The 24,179-nt window shown below is 43.4% G+C and overlaps 1 protein-coding gene across 1 annotated transcript in view; it reads right to left on the bottom strand.

Moving 5' to 3' along the window:
• Positions 1–23,182, bottom strand: part of capn1 (calpain 1) — a 28,561-nt gene extending 5,379 nt beyond the window's left edge. Inside the window, exons 1-13 of the mRNA XM_080518990.1 lie at positions 23,047–23,182; positions 18,450–19,057; positions 15,410–15,479; positions 11,818–11,936; positions 6,869–7,002; positions 5,922–6,090; positions 4,970–5,053; positions 4,104–4,189; positions 2,819–2,893; positions 1,430–1,590; positions 385–545; positions 286–297; positions 2–213 (exon numbers count right to left, since the gene is read on the bottom strand). Coding sequence (XP_080375116.1) covers positions 2–213; positions 286–297; positions 385–545; positions 1,430–1,590; positions 2,819–2,893; positions 4,104–4,189; positions 4,970–5,053; positions 5,922–6,090; positions 6,869–7,002; positions 11,818–11,936; positions 15,410–15,479; positions 18,450–18,707 — 1,541 coding nt within the window. The 5' untranslated portion in view covers positions 18,708–19,057; positions 23,047–23,182. The remainder of the gene's footprint in view (position 1; positions 214–285; positions 298–384; positions 546–1,429; positions 1,591–2,818; positions 2,894–4,103; positions 4,190–4,969; positions 5,054–5,921; positions 6,091–6,868; positions 7,003–11,817; positions 11,937–15,409; positions 15,480–18,449; positions 19,058–23,046) is intronic.
• Between the last annotated feature and the right edge of the window lie 997 nt (positions 23,183–24,179).

Raw genomic sequence — 24,179 nt, 5'->3', positions numbered from 1 at the left:
CTCGGAGTCGGCCGGCCTCTCAGAGAAAACCCTGAGGACGAAGTCGGCCTCCTTGTGCGGCTCGAAGGTGGAGGGCACGATGATGTACTCGCCGGCCGGCAGCTGCAGCCGCGAGCTCACCTCCCGCAGGTTGATGAAGAGCTCGGAGCGAGCGCTGGAGGCGTGCGTGAGGAAGAAGTCCCGCTTGAGGTGGATGCCGGAACGCCCCACGAACTGCGGCCGGGGAGCCGGGCGTTAGCGTGGCGGAACTTTACAAAAACAAGAAACAGTTGGAAGACTTCTCACCTCGCTGGGAACCTGCAGGGACGACGGGAAGAAGAAGAAGAAGAAGAAGGTTAACATGACTCAGCGGTTTGGGAGATTCTCAGCCGGCGAGGTTCTGACCTCGTAGACGGCGAAGCCGATGGTCTCCATGTCTTTTCCCTCCCGCCGCTTCTTCCTGCGGTCCTTCTGCATGAGCGCCACCAGGAAGGTGCAGTCCTTCCTGCCGGGGGCGTCGGGATGCTGCAGCGCTAGCTTGAACTGGGGGTTCAGCCAGAAGGTCGCTGGAGGAGGAGGAGGAGGAAACATATCGTGATGTCGTGTTCAGCTGAAAGCTGATTGGACGAAAACCAAATGACGAGAAACAAACTGGGGGGAGGGGGGGTTACACACTTCCTGTTCCCGTTTTTCATGTCAGAAAACTTGTGGGTTCCCATGTTTCCATGGAGCTGGAGCGTTTTCAAAAAGTTGCCTTTCTCCTGTTTCCATGGAGATGGAAGTTATGTTAAAAAGTTACGTTTTTCCCCCAATTCCATGGGGACGGAGTTGGCACGTTTTCAAAAAGTTATGCCCCCCTCCCCCCATTTCCATTGAGACAGAACATTTTCAAAAAGTTATCCCCCCCACCCCCCACCCACCCATCTCCATGAAGCTAGACTCAAATGTTTATAAAAAGTTATGTTTTCCACCATTTCCATGGAGATGGTGTTGGACACATTTTCAAAAAGTTGTTTATCCCCCCCGTTTCCATGGAGTGAGAATATTTTCAGAAAGTTGTTTCCTGCCCCATCTCCATGTAGACAGACTTGGATGTTTTCAAAAAGTTGTTTTCCTCCAATTCCATGGAGACGCAGTTGGCACATTTTCAAAAAGTTGTTTATCCCCCCCACCCCCCATTTCCATGGTTTCAAAAAGTTGTGTCCCACATTTCTTGTGGAGTGTTTTGAAAAAGCTGCTATTTTCCATGGGACCAAAGTCGCAGCATCTTTCCGAAAAAAAGTTGTGTTTCTGCCGTTTCCATGGAGACGGAGATGTACATTTTCAAAAAGTTGCATTTCCCCCCCAATTCCATGGAATTCTCTTTCACAAGGTTGCGTTCTCTCTGGATCCGAGAACCGCCGTCATGTAAACGGACGCCCAAAACAAAATGACACCCCCCCCCCCGTACCGGGGAAGTTCCGGCAGCCCCCGGCGGTGCTGCCCCTCCTCCACTCCCCCTGGTACAGCGAGGAGCTCCACTTCTTCAGCTGGCTGTTCTGCAGCGCGTCGGCCGTCAGGTTGCAGATCTCCAGGCGGGTGAACTCGCGCAGGAAGTCGCTGAACGACATCCTGCCGGACGGAAAACGATTCCAGGTCGCTTATTTTTATAAAACATTCGGACGCTTTTTATCGGTACGAGTCAGAACAGAATCAAAGACGATCACTTCAAAGTGACTCTCCTTTGATGTCAAGTAAATATTGTCTTCTCACACTGGAATACGCACTACTTAGATTACTTGGGAATTTTTAAGTATTTGCTGACGATTCCTTGGAATCATGGAAGATTTCACGACGGCGAAGATCCCGATTTATTGAGGATCCCTCTAAGTGTTTCGAGGATTTTTGAGATCTCTTGGGATCACGTTGGGAATCGTTTAAAAAAAAATTTTTTTAGGATTCTTCGTTATGTTTTTAGGATTTCTTGAATGTTCTTTAAGATCTCTTTGATCTCTTTGGGATCTTTTTAAGTTTTTATTTTTTATTTTTAAATATCTCTTTGGGATCCTTCAGGATCTCTTTGGGATTTTTAAAGATTAATTGAAATCACTGGGATCTTTCCAGGATTCTTTAAGATCTCTTAGGATCTTCATAAAGTTGTTTTTATTTTTTAAATATCTCTTTGGGACTTCATTTCAGGATCTCCTTGGAATTTTTTAAGGGTACTTTGTGATCTCTTTGGGATGTTTTCAGGATCTCTTTGGAATCTATTTAGGATCTATTAATCCTTGGCTTTTGTTTTGACATTTCTACAGATTCTTTAAGATCTGTTTGGGATCTTTTCAAGGATTTTTTTTTTAAATATCTCTTTGGGATCCCATCAGGATCTCTTTGGAATTCGCTAAGGGTACTTTGAGATCTCTTTGGGATATTTTTAAAAGAGATCTCTGAGATCTTTTCATGTTGGGATTTGTTATTTTTTGTGTTCTAATGTCTTTAAGATTACTTGAGGGTTCTGTAAGATCTCTTAGGATCTGTTCGGGATCTTTCAAAGTTTTTTTTTATATCACTTTGGGGTCATTTTGGGATCTCCTTGGAATTTTTTAAGGGTACTTTGAGATCTCTTAGGGATATTTTCAGGATCTCTTTGGAATCTATTTAGGATCTATTAATCCTTGGGCCTTTGTTTTGACATGTTTACGGATTCTTTGAGATCTCTTTGGGATTCTTTCTTTAGGATTCCTTCAGGATTCCCGATTTCGATTCCTTTCTTCAACTGGTCCGTTGTCTGGACAGTCGTTTTGTTGACTCCATCAAAGAGAGAAAGATGTGGGATCACTGTTCGAACACGTCGACTCACCAGAATTCACCGTCTTCGCTGCGGTTTTGCAGTCGACTCCGGACTCCGCGGTCGACGCTGTCCCACTCCCTGGAGCTGGTGGTTTCATAGAGAAAACAAACGACTTTAGATAAACGACGTACCAGGGTCTCCGGGGCCGGAACCCCTCGTGTGTTTATACCCGGTCCTAACAGCTTCTGGTACTTTTCAAAAAGAGAGCCTTCCTCTGCAAAGCTGCATTGTTTTAGTGTAATGATTTGCTACGTGTGCAAGAAAACAAGGCCACAGACGATATCTTTTTTTTTAAAAACTTTTCACGACTCGTACTGTTGAATAAAACAAAACAGTTTGACAAGTTTTCTTGAACAGAAATCTGTTTGAGAGTCGGGACTCCTCAGCAGAGCCGTGACAAAACACAGCCGGAGGGAAGCATGTCTGGCATATTTTACTTTTCAAACCTTATGTAATATAATCCTCTCCCCCCCCCCCCCTCCCCCATCCCCTCCCTGTACGGCTGTTCCACCCACTGAACATTGTGTCTTTCTTTTCCCCTCAGACTGAGGCAGCAGATTCAACAGCCTTTCAATGCCTGCAAGTTGTTTTTCTGGTTTGTTCTTGTTGATGGAAATGGCAGAAAATGCAACTTTTAGAAAACACTCTGAATCACGTCTCTGTGGAAACGGCAGAAAACGCAACTTTTTAAAAACGTTTCGAGTCTTGTCGCCATGGAAATGGCAGAAAACACAACTTTTCAAGAACGCTTAGTTGTGTCTCCATAAAAACGGCAGAAAACACAACTTTTTGAAAATGCTCCAAATTGTGTCTCTGTGGAAACGGCAGAAAACGCAACTTTTCGAAAACGCTCACTCACGTCTCCATAAAACAGCAGAAAATGCAACTTTCTCAAAATGGTCCAAATCATGTCTCCGTAAAAATGGCAGAAAATGCAACTTTTCGAAAATGCTCCGAATCGTGTCTCCGTGGAAACGGCAGAAAACGCAACTTTTCAAAAACGCCCCGAGTCATGTCTCTCTGGAAATGGCAGAAAATGCAACTTTTCAAAAATGCTCCAAATCATGTCTCTGTGGAAACGGCAGAAAATGCAACTTTTTGAAAATGCTCCAAATCATGTCTCCGTAGAAACGGCAGCAAACGCAACTTTTCAAAAACGCTCCAAATCATGTCTCCGTAAAAACGGCAGAAAATGCAACTTTTCGAAAACGCTCCTGAATTGTGTCTCCATGGAAGCAGTTTGACAACACTCCTGACTCTGGTCTCCATGGAAACGTGAGGAAACCAGGCTCACCTGTCACTCCAGGGCCCGGTCCACTCCACCTCCCCCCACGGGTTCCTGATGCGGACCAGCCGGGTCATGTTGCCCCGGTACACCACCTGCCACACAAACACAGGAATTATTTTTATTGTAGCTTTACTTAAAGTGCCCAACAAATAAACTATTATTATTATCTCTAATTATTGGTTAAAAACGGCTCCTTTTACACCATATTTGGCATCAAATGTCAACACAGAACGGAGATTTAACCGACAAATGTCATTTTCTCAATTCGTACGTCGTCGTCCACATTGACACTCGGTATCTCAGATCCCTCACAATCGATTTGCACACAATAAATTGATTTTGTTCCAAAGCTGCTCATCGATTTTGAAACGCGTCCATAAAACTGACCCGAGTGACTTTAGACGTTCCATAAGATGAAAAGTTACGTAACGCATCGCTAATGTCATGTAAGTTAACCACAAAACAAAATGGCCTCCAGGCTGGTTAGCGTTTCCTGCAGTTCCTTTTTCTTTTTGTTGATTTATGTTCAGGAGGAGCTTCTTTGTTGGTCCAAACAAAAGAAGAAAGAACAGGAAATAACTTGTTTTTTTCCAGGATTCTGATTGGCCAGCGTAGCTACACTGCCCCCTACTGGTCTGGAGCAGCTTGTTATTTACGCAGGTATGTGTAAAGGAAGAATTTTTCTTTTTTTTTTTTTTACATAGAGGAGGAGGGAAAATATCCGTTTAGGGAGCATTTTGAGCGTCCGTTTCCACGACGACGGTGCTCGACGGCCACCGAAAACGCGGCTTTTAGTCGCGTCGCGGTTCTTCTGCACATGCTCAGTAGATCAACAATAAGAGCAACGTTCTCATTGGTCGTACGCCGCTCACCTCGTCCACGCCGGTCACGGAATAGGCGTGTCCCTTCACCAGCTTCTTGAAGGTGACGGCCTCCATGTCCGTGGAGCTGGTGATCTGGGGAGGAAGTGGGAGAGGTCAAAAAAATAAAAGCACGCGCTCTTTCTCTTGTGCTAAATTTACTGGGCCCTGGTTTATTTTATTTTTTTTATTCTTTTTTAAATAAAATGTAATAAAAATATTTTTGTACCACCAAGGCAATGTTTTATGGTAGTTAATAATAAAATTAAAAAAATACTAAATAAATTAGTAGAAAAAAATTCTACTAATTACTAATTTTTCAAATTTGAAAAACACACACATACACACATAGATTTGTATTTCATATCTAAAATGGATTTAAAAGATACGTAAATCCCAAATTTAGATTTTTGGTATATTGTTGGTATATGTTTTAAGTTAGTTAAAAGCTATTGTATAAAAAAAACCAAAATTCCCCCCAAATAATTTTTTCAAATTTAAAAAAAAAACATTTAAATGATACATAAATCCCAATTTTTTTTACTTTTGGTATATTGTTGTACCACCAAGTCAATGTTTAAATTAGTTAAAAGCAATTATAGAATTTAAAAATTTTTTTACATTTTCAAATTTTTTTTATTTTCAAATTTCAAATTTGAAAACTTTTCAACATTTAAAAAAAAATAAAAATATATGTATATATATATATATATATAAAACATAGATTTATTTAAATATATATTTCTACACCTTGAAGTCAAGAGGACTTTGTCCCCCCCCCCCCCCCCCCCCCCAAGTCTGCTGCAGACCGTTTCCCCTCCTTCGCTGCCCCCTGCTGGTTCCCCTCCGGAACAACACCTTGTACCTGCCATTGCAGGCTCTTCTCTTCTCTGCACCTCCTCCCTCCCTCCCTCCCTCCCTCGTGCCCCGTTTCACTCCCAGCTTTTATTGTGGCGGTACTGACGTCGATGGAGCAGCCGAGCAGCGAGCCCCTCTCCACGGCGCGGCCGATGATGCTGAAGAGGTCGGCGGGCGCCTTGCGGAGCTCGTACATCTCCGTCACGCCGCCGGTGAAGTCCTCGAAGCCCTCCGACGTGCTGCCCCCCGACAGGGCCTCGTAGCAGCCGTTCAGCCTGCGGCGGGGAAACAGCGCCACCCTCAGGCCACGTTCACACGGCGTTTCAGAAGAGCATAGACCTATTTTACTTTTAGCTTTTATGTAGCGCACACAAGAAATGGGGGCTCAAACAGCTTTAAAAAAAAAATAAAACCCTGAAAAGTAATAATAAATAATAAAAAAATAAGATTACAAATTTAAAAAACACACAAAACTGCTTATAAATGTGCTAAAATGTTGAAATTGTCCGAAAACAATTGCTGAAAAAGCAAGAAAAAGGACGAAACTGGTCGAAATGTTTACTATTCCAGATTATATTTGAAATATTCATGAATGCGTCAAATATCAAAACTAGATATGAGCCATTAACAGCTATTTTTGCCTCATTTTAAAAGGTTAAACGTGTTTCGCGCCCTGCTTGGTTACAGAGAGAAGACAGGGTGTAGTGACTACTTCCCTCCACCAGGAGGCGACAAATCCCCAGGAGAGTTTTCACCTGGAATCACTGCCAGTAAAATGTCCTTCAAACGGGGGCGTCTCACCTCAAGAGCACGGTAGAATTGGCTTATTTTATTTTATTTTATATATTTTTTATATTTTATTTTATTTTGTTTTTTATATTTATTCTATTTTATTGTATTCTATTTTTTTTTTATATTGTATTTTATTTTATATATTTTATTTTATGTTTTATTTATTTTTTTAATATTTATTTTTCTTTTTTATATTTATTTATTTTCTATTTTATTCTATTCTATAGACACCGGATGTCCTTCCTGCTCCAGCGCTCTTACTTGGCGTAGGCCTTCTCCAGCAGCGCGCTCCAGAACTCCGTCCCCTCGGCCGAGTGGACGAACAGAAGCTTCCCGTCCTTCACCGGCAGCCGGTCGTCGATCACCACATCCAGCCACTCGCCGAACTGCCAGAACTGCAGAGGAGGTTTGTGAAGACCAACAGAGTAGTTTTGCACCATTTACATTATAGCTACGGTACAAGGTTTTTATTTTTTACGGCGTTGAGCTTTTGTTTTGGTAACCACAGCAACCGGAAGTTCGGTGACGGAAATGCTTGACGAACGGAGAAAAAGACGAAAGAAAAGGTTCACGGTTAAAAACGGAAAAGGCCATGGAAAGTGACCTTAAGTCTTCCATCCGTTTCCATGGAGACAGAGTCAGAAGGTTTTCAAAAAGCTGCATTTTCCCATGACTCCATGGAGACAGTTGGAATGTTTTAAAAAAGTTGCATTTTCCCCACGTTTCCATGGAGACGTAGCTGGAGTGTGTTCGAAAAGTTGCGTCCCCCCCCCCCCCCCCCCCGTTTCCAATTTCAAAACGTCAAGTCTTCCATCCATTTCCATGGATATGGAGTGGGAACGTTTTCAAAAAGTTGTGTTTTGCTCCATTTCATGGCAGTTATGGCACTCTGGAGGCCGCCATGTTTGTTACTCTCCACTGAGCATGTGCAGAAGAGCTTTTCATGACAGCCGTGGCGCGCAGTAGCGGTAGGTTGTCTACACGGCGCAGTCGTCAGGAGGAGATGGGGAATTGAACCCGCACCCTTCCAAACCAGACACTCTTACCAGCTGAGCCCCTAAAAATACTGCTTTTTAATGACCGGACGCAATAATTTTTAAAAGAGGGTTTCAGGCTTCGGTCGTTAAAAATAGCAGCGTCTCGTCGTCGGGGTGAAATAGCTTTTATCTTTTCTCTTTTATCTTTTCTCGGAACTGATTTATGGAGCAAATCAAAGACAACGAGACAAAAATATCTGCGTTTCTTCACAGGAGTGAGACAAACGTGTGAAATTTGAGCAAAAAAGTCTTTCTGACGATTCTGTGACTCAACCTGACGTCGTTTTACTTGTTTTCCCAATTTTGGGAAAACCGACAAACCCTTATAGAACAACAACAACAAAAAAACAGATAAATATTACATGTAAATAAATAGATGTAATGGAAATGTGTCACGTGTGTCTATGTATAATTAAAATGTGCGTATTTATAATCAAAAGGTAGATAAAACGTGAATAAATCAAAATATGTGGCCGTAATATGTGTATATGTAAACATGTATACATGCAAGTCTGTAATGTAAATAAAGGTAAATACAAGGATGGAATGTTTACGTGCAAGATTATATATGAAATGTAAATCTGAAGAAAATGTAAATACATGTAATTATTATTTGTAAAAAGGTCTACATGCAATATTAATAAATGTCGTATATATGTGTAAATGTAAATAAATATAATGTGCAACGTCTATAGGTGTAAATCGAGAAATAAATAAAATTTACATTTATTTAAATAGGGTATATTTTTATAAACGTATATACGGAAGCTTGTATATGGAATCAAGGATAAAGATAAATTTAAATAAATCAATATGCATCGTGTGCAGGATACATGTAAATATGTGTAAATGTAAACATGCATACTGACTGCTATGTACATTTTAATAAACTGCAGATTATAAATGCGTTTGCAACGACGTCGCTAAACGACACTCGAGGGGGAAACGACGCTTATGAAGGAGATAAATCACCATCGGAGTCGTCGAGTCAGTGGGCAGAAAACAATAAGCCACAACTGGAGCGTGTGTGTGTGTGTGTGTGTGTGTGTGTGTGTGTGTGTGTGTGTGTGTGTGTGTGTGTGTGTGTGTGTGTGTGTGTGTGTGTGTGTGTGTGTGTGTGTGTGTGAGAATCTCCTACAGCCTCATTTATGCTGGTTTAAAACACACGTCTATAAACTGCTGCTCTCACGTGGAAATCCCGCCGGATTAAATCACCTGCGTCACTTTCCAACATCCAGTCGCACCCTGCTACGCTAACTGGGCCGTACGTTAAATATCATTGAAATTATCAAAGATAAATGTGTTGTTTAAAGTGCTAAAATGGATAATCTCGATAAAAAAACAAACAAAAAAAAGCTAAAACTGGATACAAATGTCCGGTAACTGAAGCTAACAGCTACGAAAAGTCTAAAATGTCAAATAGCTCATTTAGCTTGAAGGGCTAATAGAGCCAAAACAGCAAAAAAACCATAAACATGCATTATCTATAATAGGACTAGAACTGCTTAAACAGCCACAATGGTTTTAAGATAAAATGGCTTAAATTGATAAAACACTGTTAAAATAGCTACATTTTAAACAAGCTAAATAGACAAACAGTAAAAACAATTCATAAAAAATAAGTTAAAACAGCCAACAACTATAAAAAGAGATGGTTAAATCTGCTAAAACAGCTAAAATTGTAAAAAGAAAAAAAGAAAAGAAAAATGAAAAAACAATACATGAACTACAAAAGAAGCTGGCTAAACAGCTAAAACCACTAAAATCTACTAGTATGTCTAATAAACAGCTAAAAAAGAACAGTTAAACAGCTAAAATGGCCAAAAAAAAGCTAAAATAACCAAAAACTATTAAAAAAAAAAGATGGTTAAACAGCTAAAATGGCTAAAAGGAGAAAGTTAAAATAACAAAAAACTATAAACCAGGAGTTAAAAACAACTTAAAACGAATCCACAAAAACCGCTGATTTGGGAAAACAAACAAAACAAACGGCTGAAAAGAGCTAAAAAAAATATAAAACTGTTATAAAGGCTGAAGATTTAAATACGAATATGGACAAAAGTCAAACTGCCGCAGCTTTAATCTGAGAGTGACTCAAATCCTCGTCTGCAGACGAGAGCGAAAACGAGCTTCCATGCGTTGTTTTATCGACCCGCCAGCGTCCGATGAGTCAGCGCTGCAGCACGGTGTGTGTGTGTGTGTGTGTGTGTGTGTGTGTGTGTGTGTGTGTCTTCTTGGCGAAGCTCTCGCTGCACCAAAGTGACAAAGCGTCTGACATCAAAGGCTTTGATCTGGTTTCCTTTATTAAACACATAAATAATTATTTTCTGTGTTTAATCGTATTTATTTATTTACTTTTAAATGGCTGATGAACAGAATTTGTTGTGTCATGAACTCCCACCAAGTGGGGCAAAACGCAACTTTTTGAAAACGGCCCGACCGTCTCCATGTAAACGGAAGGAAAACAACGTTTTGAAGCGCCTCGTCTCCGTCGTCCACATGGCAATGTGGGGAAAACTTTTAAAAAACATTACAGCTACGTCTCCATGGAATCATGGGAAAATGCAACTTTTTAAAAACATTACAGCTACGTCTCCATGGAATCATGGGAAAATGCAACTTTTTAAAAACATTACAGCTACGTCTCCGTGGAATCATGGGAAAATGCAACTTTTTAAAAACATTCCAGCTACGTCTCCATGGAATCATGGGAAAATGCAACTTTTTAAAAACATTACAGTTACGTCCCCATGGAATCATAGGAAAATGCAACTTTTCGAAAACCTTCTGACTCTGTCTCCATGGAAATGGATGGAAGACTTAACATTTTGAAATTGGAAACGGGGGGGGAACGCAACTTTTTGAAAACGTTCTAATGCTGCCTCCATTGAAACGTGGGAAAACGCAACTTTTTGAAAACGTTCCGTCGGAACGTTTTGCCAATGGTTGGAAAATGCGCCAACTCCGCGCAAACCTGTCCAAGCAATTTAGTAATTCCGTGTGTGTGTGTGTGTGTGTGTGTGTGTGTGTGTGTGTGTGTGTGTGTGTGTGTGTGCAAAGCGAAGTCCAGCTGATAAGGCGGCGCGACGGCGGTTGTTTATGACAAACATCAGACTCCTCATAAAGGGAGTTGCTGAACAGGTGAGGCGTGGACTCGTCCTCTCGATGACTCACTGCAGTCTGAGCTAAAAATAGAAAACCCGTTTTGTTTTGTTTTTAAACATTTTGTGAAAGAAACTTGTTATCAGTGTAACTCCGTCTCGCTATCCGACCACTACATTCCTGTTTCTTCATGACAATGAAGGGAAAATGAACTTTTAATGTGGTGGAAATTGTGCTTTATAGCTGAAATGTGAGAGAAACAATATTTATTTATAAATTGGTACCAATTATTAACAAAAATTGAGGTATGAAATGCAGAAAATATGGAAAATATGGAATATTTTTGCAGATTAAAGAGTGAAAATTCTATGAAATTGCTCCCAATTTTATTAAATAGTTCACAAGGACGTTAATAGACAAACTACAATAGTAGGTCTCCCGCATGTTTAAACTATTTGTCTGGTTTAGGTGCTTGTATGTACTTTTCAACAAGCAAATCTATAAAAAAAAGTATCATGTATGAACTACTTTTACCTCGAATAGATAGAAAAATAAGCTGAAAACGACATAAATTCAAAGTAATTTTAACCTTTTAAACTTTGATTTATGTCTAATTTATCTTCGTGAAGCCAAGAAGCTACAAGCAAAAACGTGTTGTTCCACTTATATACATTACAAGCTATTTATGGTAGATCTGAAATCCAATTAAAAAAATACCAAATTATCTTTTTGAGAGATGCACCGATACCGACACCAGTATCGGTACTTGGTATCGGCAAGAAAAAAATAGGAATCTGTGCATCCCGAAAGAAGATCTTTTCGACCTTTTGAAACCACAAACAAAACCAGAACAGAGTGAGATTAAACAAAGAGCTATTTTGGGACTCTCGCCGGAGACGTAAATAGACGAGTCAGCAAAAAAAACCAAATCACACCTGAGACCGCTCGTCTTTATTTCAGGCCCGTCGCTGCCGCCGCTTCAATCCGCCACGAATCTTAACAGGCCTCTAATGTGTCTGCTGTGGGTCTATGTTTAGCCGCCGCGGATACAGAAGTGAAGTTTTCCCTCACCTGGAAGTGGAAGATGCCGGCGTAGCCGTCCCTGAAGCCCTGTCCGTGAGGAACCACTCTGCGCAGGAGGTCGTCGTTTAAGGTGAGCGAGGCGATGGCTGCCAGGAGCCAGCAGTCCCCTGGAGAAACAAGGGTTTTAATACACATCACATTAAAGATGCAAGAGCCCATCGCAAATGGCCAGAGGGAACGGGAAGGAGTCGCCAACTCAGGGGGGTCCAGTCGCAATTTGGTGACAGGGACTTTATCCAAGTACAAGGGGCCATCGCGGGAACTATCCCCTGGTACAAAGGACCATCGTGGGAACTATCCTCTGGTACAAGGGACATTCTCGGGTCAAGTGCTAGGTACCATCTAGAGAACTTGTCCCAGGTACAAATAATCATTATGGGAACTAGCCCCTGGTACAAAGGACCATCGTGGGAACTATCCTCTGGTACAAGGGACCATCCGAGGAACGTTCTCCAGGCACAAAGAACTGTCACAGGAACATTTTCCAAGTACTAGGGACATTCTCGGGCCAAGTGCTAGGTACCATCTGGAGAACTTGTCCCAGGTACAAATAACCATTATGGAAACGATCCCCTGGTACAAGGGACCATCGTGGGAACTATCCCCTGGTACAAGGGACCATCCGAGTAACATTCTCCAGGTACAAAGGACTGTCATAGGAACATTTTCCAAGTACTACGGACATTCTCGGGCCAAGTGCTAGGTACCATCTAGAGAACTTGTCCAGGTACAAATAACCATTATGGAAACTATCCCCTGGTACAAGGGACCATCCGAGGAACGTTCTCCAGGGACAAAGGACCGTCACGGGAACTTTGGCCAAATGCTAGGTACCATCAAGAGGACTTGTCCCAGGTACAAATGACCACTATGGAAATGTTCCCCTGGTACAAATGACCATCAAGGGAACTTTCCCCTGGTAACAGGGACCATGACAAGAACGGTCCCAAGGTACAAGGAACCACCAGAAGAACTTTCTCCTCGTACGAGGTACCGTCATAGAGACTTTTCACAATACCATCACCAGAACCTCGGGTGTTTATGGCCCCGGGTCAAATCTGTTTTGTTTTTTTTCCCCATTAAGTCCATGAAAAAAAACAAAAAACATTATCTGACCAATAAAAGACCAAACTTGCTGCAGCCATAGGAACAACAAGACTTGTGTCAAATTACAGGCATGCAAGTGTGAAAGATCAGCAGTATTAAAATAGAGGCCGTAAGTATGCCAGGCATTCAGAAGTACTTGGTTGTAAGAGAGGGACGACTTTTACTTCATTGAAGGACAATCCTCTGGTCTGACTCGGTCACGCTGGGCCGAGATACAACGGGAGGAAACACTTGAGGAAACACTCATAAAACTGGAATCCTCCCTCCGAAGCCAAGAGACGGGATCGCTGTTTGCACAAGATTTGCCCTCTGGGACATGGGAGGGGTAAGAAGTGCAGGAAAATCAGGGCAACTATGACTCACCGCTGCCGTTTGGAGGAGTTACGCCGAGTTTGAGACACAGTAGGGCATTATCATTATCAGTACTGCGAAAGTACTACGTCATGCCTGATCCACAGAAATCCAAGGAAATAATGGGAAATACCGAGAACACTGTCACTTGTACGTCTAAATAATGAAGCAGAAAGAATTTGGTGAATTATTTCTTTTGGCAAAACGAGAAGTGGTTTCCCGTGTTGCCACATCTGCCGGGAGAGACGGAGGACGGCCTTGTTTACAGATGTGAGGCGGAGAAACAAGGCATGAATAATAGACGGAGCTCTGGAAACGACGAGGCCAATAAACTGTTACTCGCGCTGCCGAATTGACTGTCAACCGTTAGTCTCTCTCTCTCTCTCTCTCTCATTCTCCTTCAGGCCGTCCGTCTCCATCTGTCTCACAATCTGGCTCACCGGAGGACGACCCAGGACGTCTGGCAAACGATTCAGAAACGATCACGATCCCTGCACTTCTGCACAGATCGTCAGTTCAGGCGTGGAGGCGGAGCTACTTGCTAATCAAACGCAGTGATTGTACGTGTTAGGGGCTGAATAAATATCCCCAACAACCGCTAACGTACCGACGCCAGCCTGTGGGATGGATGGAATTTAGCTTTATATGAATTTTTAACCGTTATGACTCTAATATTAATCAGTATCTCAGCTGCAGGTAAAGGTTGAGGCTGTTGCTTGAGGTCGCGTCGACTGCGGGAGAAGTGGGGTTTTACTTATTCATGACTCGCTTCCACGCTCTCCTCGGACTTAAGGCGGCTCTCGGCACTCGGTTACCTGCTTTTTTTCGCTCGTACTTCGGTGCTGCTGGAGGCATTCTGGATTTCCTGCAATATCGTTTACTTGCAAGATGAGGAAAAGTCGATATACATATTTCTTTTTCATGTCTGATCTGTGCTACTGTGATAGCCACACCAGTATCAGGCCCGATGCCGATACCCGTATTTAGTGTGATACCGATACCAGTATTAGGTCCAAGACCGATACCATTATCATGTCCGACATCTGTATTTAGCCTGGTATTGATACCAGTATCGGGTCCCATACCGATACCATGTCAAGTCCGATACCAGCATCAGGTCTGATACAGATACCAATATCAAATCCGATACAGGCATCGGGTCTGATACAGATACCAGTATCTCGTCCGACAAAAGTATCGGGTCCAATACCGATACCGGTATCTAGTTGGACACCAGTATCGGGTCCAATACCGATACCAGTATGTAGTTGGACACCAGTATCGGGTCCAATACGATACCAGTATCTAGTTGGACACCAGTATTGGGTCCAACACCGATACCAGTATCTAGTTGGACACCAGTATCGGGTCCAATACCGATACCAATATCGGGTCCGATACCGATACCAGTATCAGGTATGATACTGCACATAGTACTCCAAGCACGTGCCACTGTTCAGAGCAAACAGAAGTTTAACCTATTCTCATCCCTTATCTCTGAATTCGTACAATTTTTTTGCAAAAATATATATGAAATATTCTATTTTGCATATTCTTAATTGCCGGTCAAACTCCACCCGAATCATGACTCAGCCTTGTAATACCTTTGTGAACATTTCAAACCAGCATTAAAGATCGAACATGAAATAGTGAAGGAGCAGTCGCTTGTATCTTGTAGTGCAGCGGTGCCACATTTCATCTGCAGTGAAATCGTTGAAATTATGGTGAAATAGAACCATAATTACCTATAAAACTAACCTTTACGTGATGAAAATATCTATATCTTTGCACAAAAAAACCAAACAATTACCATTAGAACAATAACCCCTCCCCCCTCCAACACTGGGACATGAAGAGGAGGAAATCCTGCTGTCGTTTCATTGTTGCGTCAACGCCTGTTGCCGGTGGAAACACCGCGGCGTTAATCCCACCTGGACGGCGCCGCGTTCGGCCCAGCGCACCGCTTTGTTGCGGGACACGTTTAATCTGGAGGCTTCCGGAGCGTCGGCGCTCCTCCACTCCGATGGCTGAATGGTGCAGTAGTAACAGTGGGACAGTTGGACGACCCCCCCTTCCCCCCCTCCAGCCCCCCCAGCCCTGCCCCCCCCCTGCTGGGACTCACCCAGAGCTCCCTGGCAGATGTCTGTACGAGTGGCTCCGTCCACGATGAACTCGGGTCGTCTGCAGATCTCCTGTCAGGCACACAAACATGGAGATCAGCGTGTTTCTTGCGCGTGGATAGTTTTGGTCTTTGCTTTATTGTAACAAGCTGCAATTCAAAGTCTAGAGCTACGCTCGGTAGAGCGCGGGCCTTTCCTTCGTGGAACCGAGTTAGCAATGTTAGCTATCAGCTCGCATCAGTGCTAACTCGCCTGTTCGGGTAGCAACATCGCTGTGTGAAACGCTGAGCACTGAGTCTCCATGGCAAGAGACGCTGATCTCCTTTGATCTCCCGCCATGAGGAGCCGCTTTGTATGGAATTTTTTTGGGGGGGTTTCTGCAAATTTGGGGGGAATTTAGTCGGAAACGGTTAGCGGTTAGCATGCTAAAAATCGAATTGCTTGGTCATCAGACGATGACAAATCGTCCCTGAAAATTTCATGCAATTCAGATGAAAAGTTTTTTGGGGGAAAAGTTGGTAAAATAACATAAAAACAAACCAATGAATAAATAAACGCACAGACGAAAACATAATTTAACTTAATGTCAGCAGGATTAAAGTCTGTTTACAAGTGAAAACGCAAAAACCTTGCTGGAAGCGGCTCCCGAGGTGGAACTTTTCGGAAATGCGCCGACTTTCGTAAACAAAAATGACACTTTCTGGAAAAACGCCTGGGCTCAGGATGCCGCCACTGCCACAATAAACAATTCTTCTACGCATACGGAAGTAGATAAACAACAACAATAGCGTTAACAGTTGAAAAAACTGTTGACAAAACAATCCAACTTTGTCGTCTGTCCATATGAATGTCCGGGTTTATAGTCGGTTGTTCTCTGCTGCATGTGTGTGTGTGTGGTTCCATGACGAAAACAACCAACAGCGCCCCCCCGTGGCCTGGCATACTAACGACACCATTTTAAGCATTTCTACCATTTCCCACCGCCTGTTTTCATAACGTTGTGTAAATGCAAAACTTTTCTGAAATGTAAAAAAAACATGTTAGTGTGTGACGTTAGCTTTACCGTGTTTTGTTTTTTTTACGCGATTTATGAGATATTTAATAAAACGTTTTTGACGGTAAAATGGAATCAAGACCTCCACAGATTTCACCTGAAATGTGCAAATAATTCACACAGAAGTGTCACATTTCGTTTGTTGCTGCCGCTACAGCTTTACGCTAAGATCAAAGCCGCGTCTTCACTTTCAAGCGGCACAAAGCCGTCGTGGGGAAATGTCGGGATTTCAAGGAAACGCGAAAAGTCGCGTTCCGTTTCTCGTCCTCGGCGTGTCGAGCGTGACAAAACCCCACACGGGGCTATAAAAAGAAATACTCCATTACTCCTCGTGCCCCACAAACACGAACCGTCGGACTCACGGTTCAGTTCACCGCAACACGAACCCTCCCTCTCTCTCTCTTTCTCACACACACACACAGAAGCCTAAATTCTCATTTTCACCTTAACACACAGCACAGATTTCTTTTTTCGGGGGGGGGGGGGGGGGGGTTGAACACCATGACCCCTCTCACGCAGCCTAAATATTACAGATCCCGCGGTGCCGGCGAGGCATGAATTATGGAGCAGCTGACTTTTTAGGAGCGTCGAGAGCCTGCAGACACACACACACACACACACACACACACACACACACACACACATAGACGCTGTGCGAGGAGCGAAGGGCGGCCGTCACCTCCGGCTGCAGGCGGCACGCTGACGGGTTTTATAGCGAGGGCGGTGAAACTTTCAGGAAGTGATAAAATAAATAAATAAATGAATAAAAAGAAAATGGCGGGAAGGTGTTTTAGTATTTTTAACCGGCGTGAGGAAAATCCTGGGTTTCACTCGGCAGTGAAAAGTTTGCACGTCCTCGTTTTGGGTGTCCGTTTCCACGACGACGGTGATGGAAATGCAACTTTTTTTTTGAAAACGCTCCGTCTCCGCGTGAACGGGTGAAACACAACTTGTTTTTTTGCACACGCCATGAACGTGATATGATCGTGTTCCAGCTCCGGAAGACAAAAGATCTCAGCTTATCAATATTTCTATAGGTCGTGAAACGAACCCAACAGTTTGCATGTGGGAGGAGCTTAACTGACGTTTCACGTAAAAACTTGTGGTTTCTGCGTTTTTTGGGGGGAAAACGATGTAGTTTTCATTTACGGCCACTAGTAGGTGCTGCTGTTTGGTTTTGTATTGAAACCACACACACACACACACACACGCACACGCACACGCACACACGCACAGAGAACATTCCGCTAGAAACATTGATGGAAGAAGACGGACTAAGTTGGATTGTTATTAACGGTGACTGTCAAAATAAAAGCCCCATGGAGGAAACACCAGCAGAGGTATGCGAAAAGTTGCATTTACACAGAGATGGAACTTTGTTTTTGTTTTTTTTAAGTTGCGTTTTCCTCCTTTTCCAAGGGATCGGACATCGTCGGAAGTTGCGTTTTCAGTGGCCACGAGCAACGTTGCCGCGTAAATGGACGTCTGAACCGTTTTTGCTCGTCATGTGACATCAAAGCAGAAATCAAAGGTCGAACACGCAACCTGACATCTGGGAGACATTTGGAGTTTTACACCAACTGGACACGTCGGAGGAAACCAGAGTATTTAAGAGAAAATCTTCTTCATTTTTCACCTTCGCCGCCGAAAAGCCGTCACTTTTTCCCCCAAAAATACTATTGACCTGAAGCGCTTGAAATTTTCAGCGATGATTTGCCATCATCCAAGGACCAATCGATCAGATTCTGGGACGGACCGTCTCCCGGAGAGATTGAAGGTACCTCCCGCCGTAGCTGCCGTTAGCTGCCTGCTAGCATATTGCTAACTCGGCTCGGGAGCTAGCGGCTAATATATCTAGAAGCACGACATTAGCGCATCGACTCAGCTCGTCCCGACGTTTTTACTAGCGACATTAGCATTGATGCTAACTCGGTCTGCTGCGCTCTACCTAGCGTAGCCCTACTACCCGGAAAGCAACCCGTCCTCACCGTGGGCCTCATCCAGCGGACGCCCTGCGTCTTGGAGGTCCGGGGGCCGAGCTCGTTGAAGCCCAGGGACGAGGAGGCGCAGGGGAACAGGGCGTCCTCGAACAGCCGGCTGCCGCGGAGGCTCTGGGCCTTCAGCGACTCGTAGTCCTGGCCCAGGAACTTGACGGCGTTGTGGTTCTGGCCCAGGCCTTCGTCCCGGTCCCACTGGCTCCTCAGCCGGGCGGCGATGCCCGTGGCGCAGATGTGCTCCTCCACCATCTTGAGCCGGGCGGGTTTAGCTAATCGGGAGGGAACCTCGTTCTTTCTTCTTTGATCTTCCTTTGTTCACACAGGCGTAGATGTAAACCTACTTAGAAAGCGCTAGCTTGGAGGCTCGACGGTCAATTAGAAGAAAACATCAGTATCCGTTAAGACACGATTAAATAATGATGGGGGGAGGCCGCCGCTGGGCTGCGGTACTTGTGGCTCGACGAGGATCTGGATGCCTTCAAAGCCCGGCAGCTTCTCCTTCACAATAAAAGCGGATCGGATCCCCAGTCGGCAAGCGTCGGCAATCTTTGTCCGGGAGCCAGGAGTCACTTTGTCTTTAGACCAGCAGCTGTCAAACCCTGAAACAGAGAGAGGACGAGTGAGTGAGTGAGTGAGTGAGAGAGTGAGAGAGTGAGAGAGTGAGAGAGTGAATCCCTCTAAACCTGTGTGCACATGCTCGTAGACAAAAGCTGCACACGCCCAGTAGGAACACAGGCTGGGCTTTACTCTTGTTTTTTTTTTTAAACAGTCAAACGAAACTCCTCCTTCTTTCTTCACGTTCTTTCTTTACGTTCTTTCTTTGCGTTGCACAATATCAGGCCTTTCAAGTTAAAGGTTTCAGCTCCCAGTGTGTGTCTGAGAACAGACGAGGACGTTTTTGTTGTTAATGTGAGTCTTGATGCACAACGAGGCTGCGAACAAGCAAAAGCTCTCTGAGACTCTTTAATTAAGCAGAGGAGAGGAGAGAACTGTCATTAGAGGGAGAGAGAGAGGAGAGAGAGAGGAGAGAGGGGTGGGAGAGAGAGAGAGAGAGAGAGAGAGAGAGAGCGAGAGAGAGAGAGGTGGGAGGGAGAGAGAGAGAGAGAGAGAGAGAGAGAGAGAGGTGGGAGAGAGAGAGAGAGAGAGGGGTGGGGGAGAGAGAGGTTGGAGAGAGAGAGAGAGGTGGGAGAGAGAGAGAGAGAGAGAGGTGGGAGAGAGAGAGAGAGAGAGAGAGAGAGAGAGAGAGGTGGGAGAGAGAGAGAGAGAGAGAGAGAGGGGTGGGGGAGAGAGGTTGGAGAGATAGAGAGAAGGAGAGAGAGAGAGGGAGAGAGAGGTTGGAGAGATAGAGAGAGGTGGGGGAGAGAGGTAGAGAGAGGTTGGAGAGATAGAGAGAGGTGGGGGAGAGAGGTAGAGAGAGGTTGGAGAGAGGGAGAGGGAGTGAGAGAGAGAGTTCATGTCAGTGCAGTCCCGGCTTCACCTCGGTCAACACCACACACTCATCCTCTCTCTCTCCCTCTCTCTCTCTCTCTCTCTCCCACCTCTCTCTCTCCTTCTCTCTCTCTCTCTCTCCCTCTCTCCCCCACCTCCCTCTCTCTCTCTCTCTCTCTCTCCCACCTCTCTCTCTCTCTCTCTCCCACCTCTCTCTCTCTCTCTCTCTGTGTGTGTGTGTGTAGTAGAGCAGCAGCAGCTCCACCTTCCTCGTCTCACTGTGAAACCACACCCTTCACGTGAAGGGGGGAAAAAAACACTAAAATCCCAGAACATGACTCGGCACATTGTAGCTCTCCTGTGGTTTCACATCAACACGTGTCATACATTTGTTCTTGTTCTATTGCTGCAGGTGGCGCCGCCAAAAGCTCCATGTAGCTCACAATATTAGCATTAAACACAAAGCTAACAGCTGCTGAAGAAACGCAACTTTTCGAAACTTTGACGCTGCCATGACAGCTGGAAGAGTTTGTAAAAAACACTCACAAAGCAGCAGCCATGTTTTTTTGGGACGTTTCACTGTGTTTTTCACCAGAATGTTTCATTTTCAGTTGTAATTGTTTGGTTTCGCGAAAAAATACAAAAATGTCCGCCAAGCATTCGACTTTAAATTTGACATTTAAAGGTTACTATGGCAACAATTCAACACGCAAGACGAGTGTGAATGTGTTTGAGAGGAATAACATTTATCCATGTCTTCAAAAATAGTTGAGTTACATGTAATTCATTTATGTCACAGATTATATATATATATATATTTATTTTTTTTTTATTATTATTTTTTGGGACGTTTTTATGTATATATGCATCGATTAAGTGGACGAACTAAAAATAATGCAAAAGATTGTGTTTATACTACTGTACGATTTGCCACATGAATATAAAATATTGCATGTCGAGTTGAGTACATTGGTCACACACACACACACACACACACACACACACACACACACACACAGTAAAACGTGGCGGCGGCAGCAGAGCCATCCATGCAGAGGTTTTTAGCTCGGCTCCCCCCAACATGATTTCAGTCTGGCTGCCATGAATATTTCACCTGCTTTCACATGAGAAACATGCTCTCACACACACACACACACACACACACACACACACACACACACACACACACACACACACACCTCGGTGCAGGTAGTGACATGGATGTGCAGCGACAGGCCGTCCATACATATACTGGGGGGGGGGGCGATTCCACTCTAAACACCCTCGACTGTGCAACTCAGTAAATCTCTGTGATCCCGAGCCAACGGGGGGGGGTGAGGGAGGGGGGGTGAGGGAGGGGGGGTGGCATGCACATGGTGGTATTATTGCAATGCAGTACAGGAGGAGTTATAAGGAGAAAGTTATGAGCTCCACGGGGGGGGGGGGGGGTCCAAATGGGTTTTAAAAAGATAAGTCGTGTTGTTTTCGTTTCCTGCATTTCCTCAGAACCCTTGAGCAACGCCCGCGGGCGTTGGTTGCCGGGCGTCAGCCCCCCACCCCCCCCCCCCACCCCCCCTCGTGCCACCGCCAGCCCGCCGGTCTCATATTCCAAACGGTGAAATGCAATATCCAAAGTGTTCGCTTTTCGAAAATAGACCCGCAGAGAAATTAGAAACGCTGCGGTTGATTTTTTTTTTTTTTTTTTATCATCAGGCAAGGTCTAAAAAAAAAAAAAAAAATACATAGAGAGAAGAGGAGGAGGAGGGATAATAAACCCGCAATAAAATGTTATTATTTCCTTGAAGGATCTCGCCTGAAGGGATCAATGAAGCTTTATGTCGTCACCTTCTTCCACACTGCTTTATTACTCAGGTGGGTTTATGATTCATATATTTATGATGCTATATTTGCTCTAATGCACTGAAACCCGGCGACACGCAATCCGAACACGCACGACATGTAAAAATAAAAATATATATACGTTTACATGTAAGACGAGAGTTCGTTTTAGCGTTTTAGCGTTTCCACGACGACAGAAACACTGAAAATGACGTAGTCAGCCCGTAGGACCACTAGAGGGTGCTGTTGGTTGTTTTTCCAATGAAACCTGCAGAGATGAGTCGACATTTATGTTACAGATTTACTGAGTTTAAGCTTTTTTTTTCTAAATGGGAAAACGAATCCGTCCAGTAGAAAAAGGGGATATAGAGGTTTATATAGAAAAGGGCTGGATTGAAACCAAAAAGGACAAAATAAGAAAAACTGGAAAACGACGGCAGAAGAAGAGAATTGCTGGGATCTGATCTGGATTCTATTCTGCTCTATTGACGTTTGTAGGAAATCATAGCCACGCCCACAAGAAACTTAAAGCCAACAATTCACCTGAATACAAAAAAAAAAGGTCCGGACCGGGACTCGAACCCGCGACCCTTCCGGTCCTGGAGTCCTCACCACTGCATCAGGGTGGATCCTCAGACTTAACTAGTAAAAAGCTCAACACCCATCGATTGCGGCCATTGCGTGTTAACTTATCATTGCGCAAATAGCGGATCCATAATTTGCGCATTGGAGGAATTGTGCAAAAATCGCACCCAAAACACAAAAAAGCGCTTTACTGGAGTTTCAGGGCTTTTTTTGTAAAGTGATTGAGGAGAAAGTTAGTGACGCGGGTGTCGGAGGCAAGGCTGCCCCTCAGATAAGGCTGCTTTAGGTGCGGTTTCCTCCGAAAAAAGAAACGATATCCAGCTGCCAGACTGCGACTCGAACGACTCGTTTCACTTTCCACACAACATCCGCTTTCACGGAAAGGAAGACGAAGAAGAAAAAGAAAACCCCCAAAACAAACAGCGATTTTTTTTCTTTTTTAAACGAAAAACAAAGCAAGACGTGTTGCGTTTTTGCGCTCCAGCCCCAAAAAAGGGGAAAAAATAAACCCAAAAGAAGATCGTTTAGCGACTCGTTCCTGTCGTTTCCGCGATGCAGCTGTGCACAAACTTCAAACCCTCCTCCGGTGGAAAAGTTCAGACCAGGACGTGGATCTGCAATCTTTTCTTTCCTTCTCAAAGCGCGACGCCAAACACACAAAACGTCGATCGCGGTTTCTCTTTCATTTTATTTTCTTTCTTTCTTTATATATATATATATATATATATATATTTACCTCGCCGCGTGTTTCCTTCCAGGAGTTTTGGACAACCAGTGCGAATTGTTGTAAAGCTTCCTATTCCATGTTGAGAGAAGGTCTGTGCGCTCTGCCTGCGCGCAAAACGCCCTGTGCGCGCTCCGCTGGAGCTGATGCGCCCCCCTCGCAGTGCGCATGCGCACTGTCCAAGAGGCACACAACGCTGCAAAAAGGGGGGGAGGTGGAGGACGACCCTCCACCCGCTCAGTTTGGGCTTTTGTTCTCTCTTTTTTTTTTTTTTTATTTAACAATATTGGAATTTATAAACTAGGAAGGGCTGAGTAATATAATTTTACATTTTCTGCAAGGTTGTAAACAAGCGTCACAAAATATAAACAAAAGGAGAACCATGGTGCAGAGAAGTGGGATTAATTTTCTCCATTCATCTCAAAGAGGAAAAATAATGATATAGTTCCTTCTGGAAAATGTGAATGTTTAGTTTTTTTTAATATATTTTTTGTTGAAAATAACTATAATATAATTCGCAATGATATTTATTTTAAAAAAAATAATAATTTTTTGATTTAAAAGTAAAAAATGTTGTAGTTTTGTAATTTGTAATTTTTAAAAATTTTTAAATTTTAAATTTCTTAATTTTTTTATTTTTAAATTTTTTTATTTTTAAATTTTTAAATTTTTAAATTTATCCATTCATTCATTTATCATTATTCATCTATATTTTGCGAATTATTATTGAATATAACCAGCTGCAATATAAATATTCCTTCACTTGAATTACTTTTTTAGATATTAATTTTGTTAGTTAGTTAGTCATTATTAAATATAATTAATTATAATACAATTCTCAATCATACTTATTAATTCAGTCAAATGCATGTATGTATGTATGTGTGGTTTTAGAGTGTGGAAGGAAACCTACACTTATTTATTGCAATATTTTAAATTCTAGTCCACAAGTATGTAATAAATGTTCACAAGTTAGATTTGAGTTGATGCATACTTTTTTTTATATTTCGTATTTTTTATAACAAGTGTGGAAGTGATGCGGTTGATATAATTGTTCCATAAATTGCTTTATATTAATATTAAAGTTATTCTATAGGTGATTTGTGGACTTGAAAGTGAAGCACTGACCTCTAGAGGCTAAAATT

This window comes from Blennius ocellaris (genome assembly GCF_963422515.1).
Source record: "Blennius ocellaris genome assembly, chromosome: 23".
Lineage (NCBI taxonomy): Eukaryota > Metazoa > Chordata > Actinopteri > Blenniiformes > Blenniidae > Blennius > Blennius ocellaris.
Note: the sequence above shows the minus strand (reverse complement) of the source record. Positions and strands in the feature narration are given on the sequence as shown.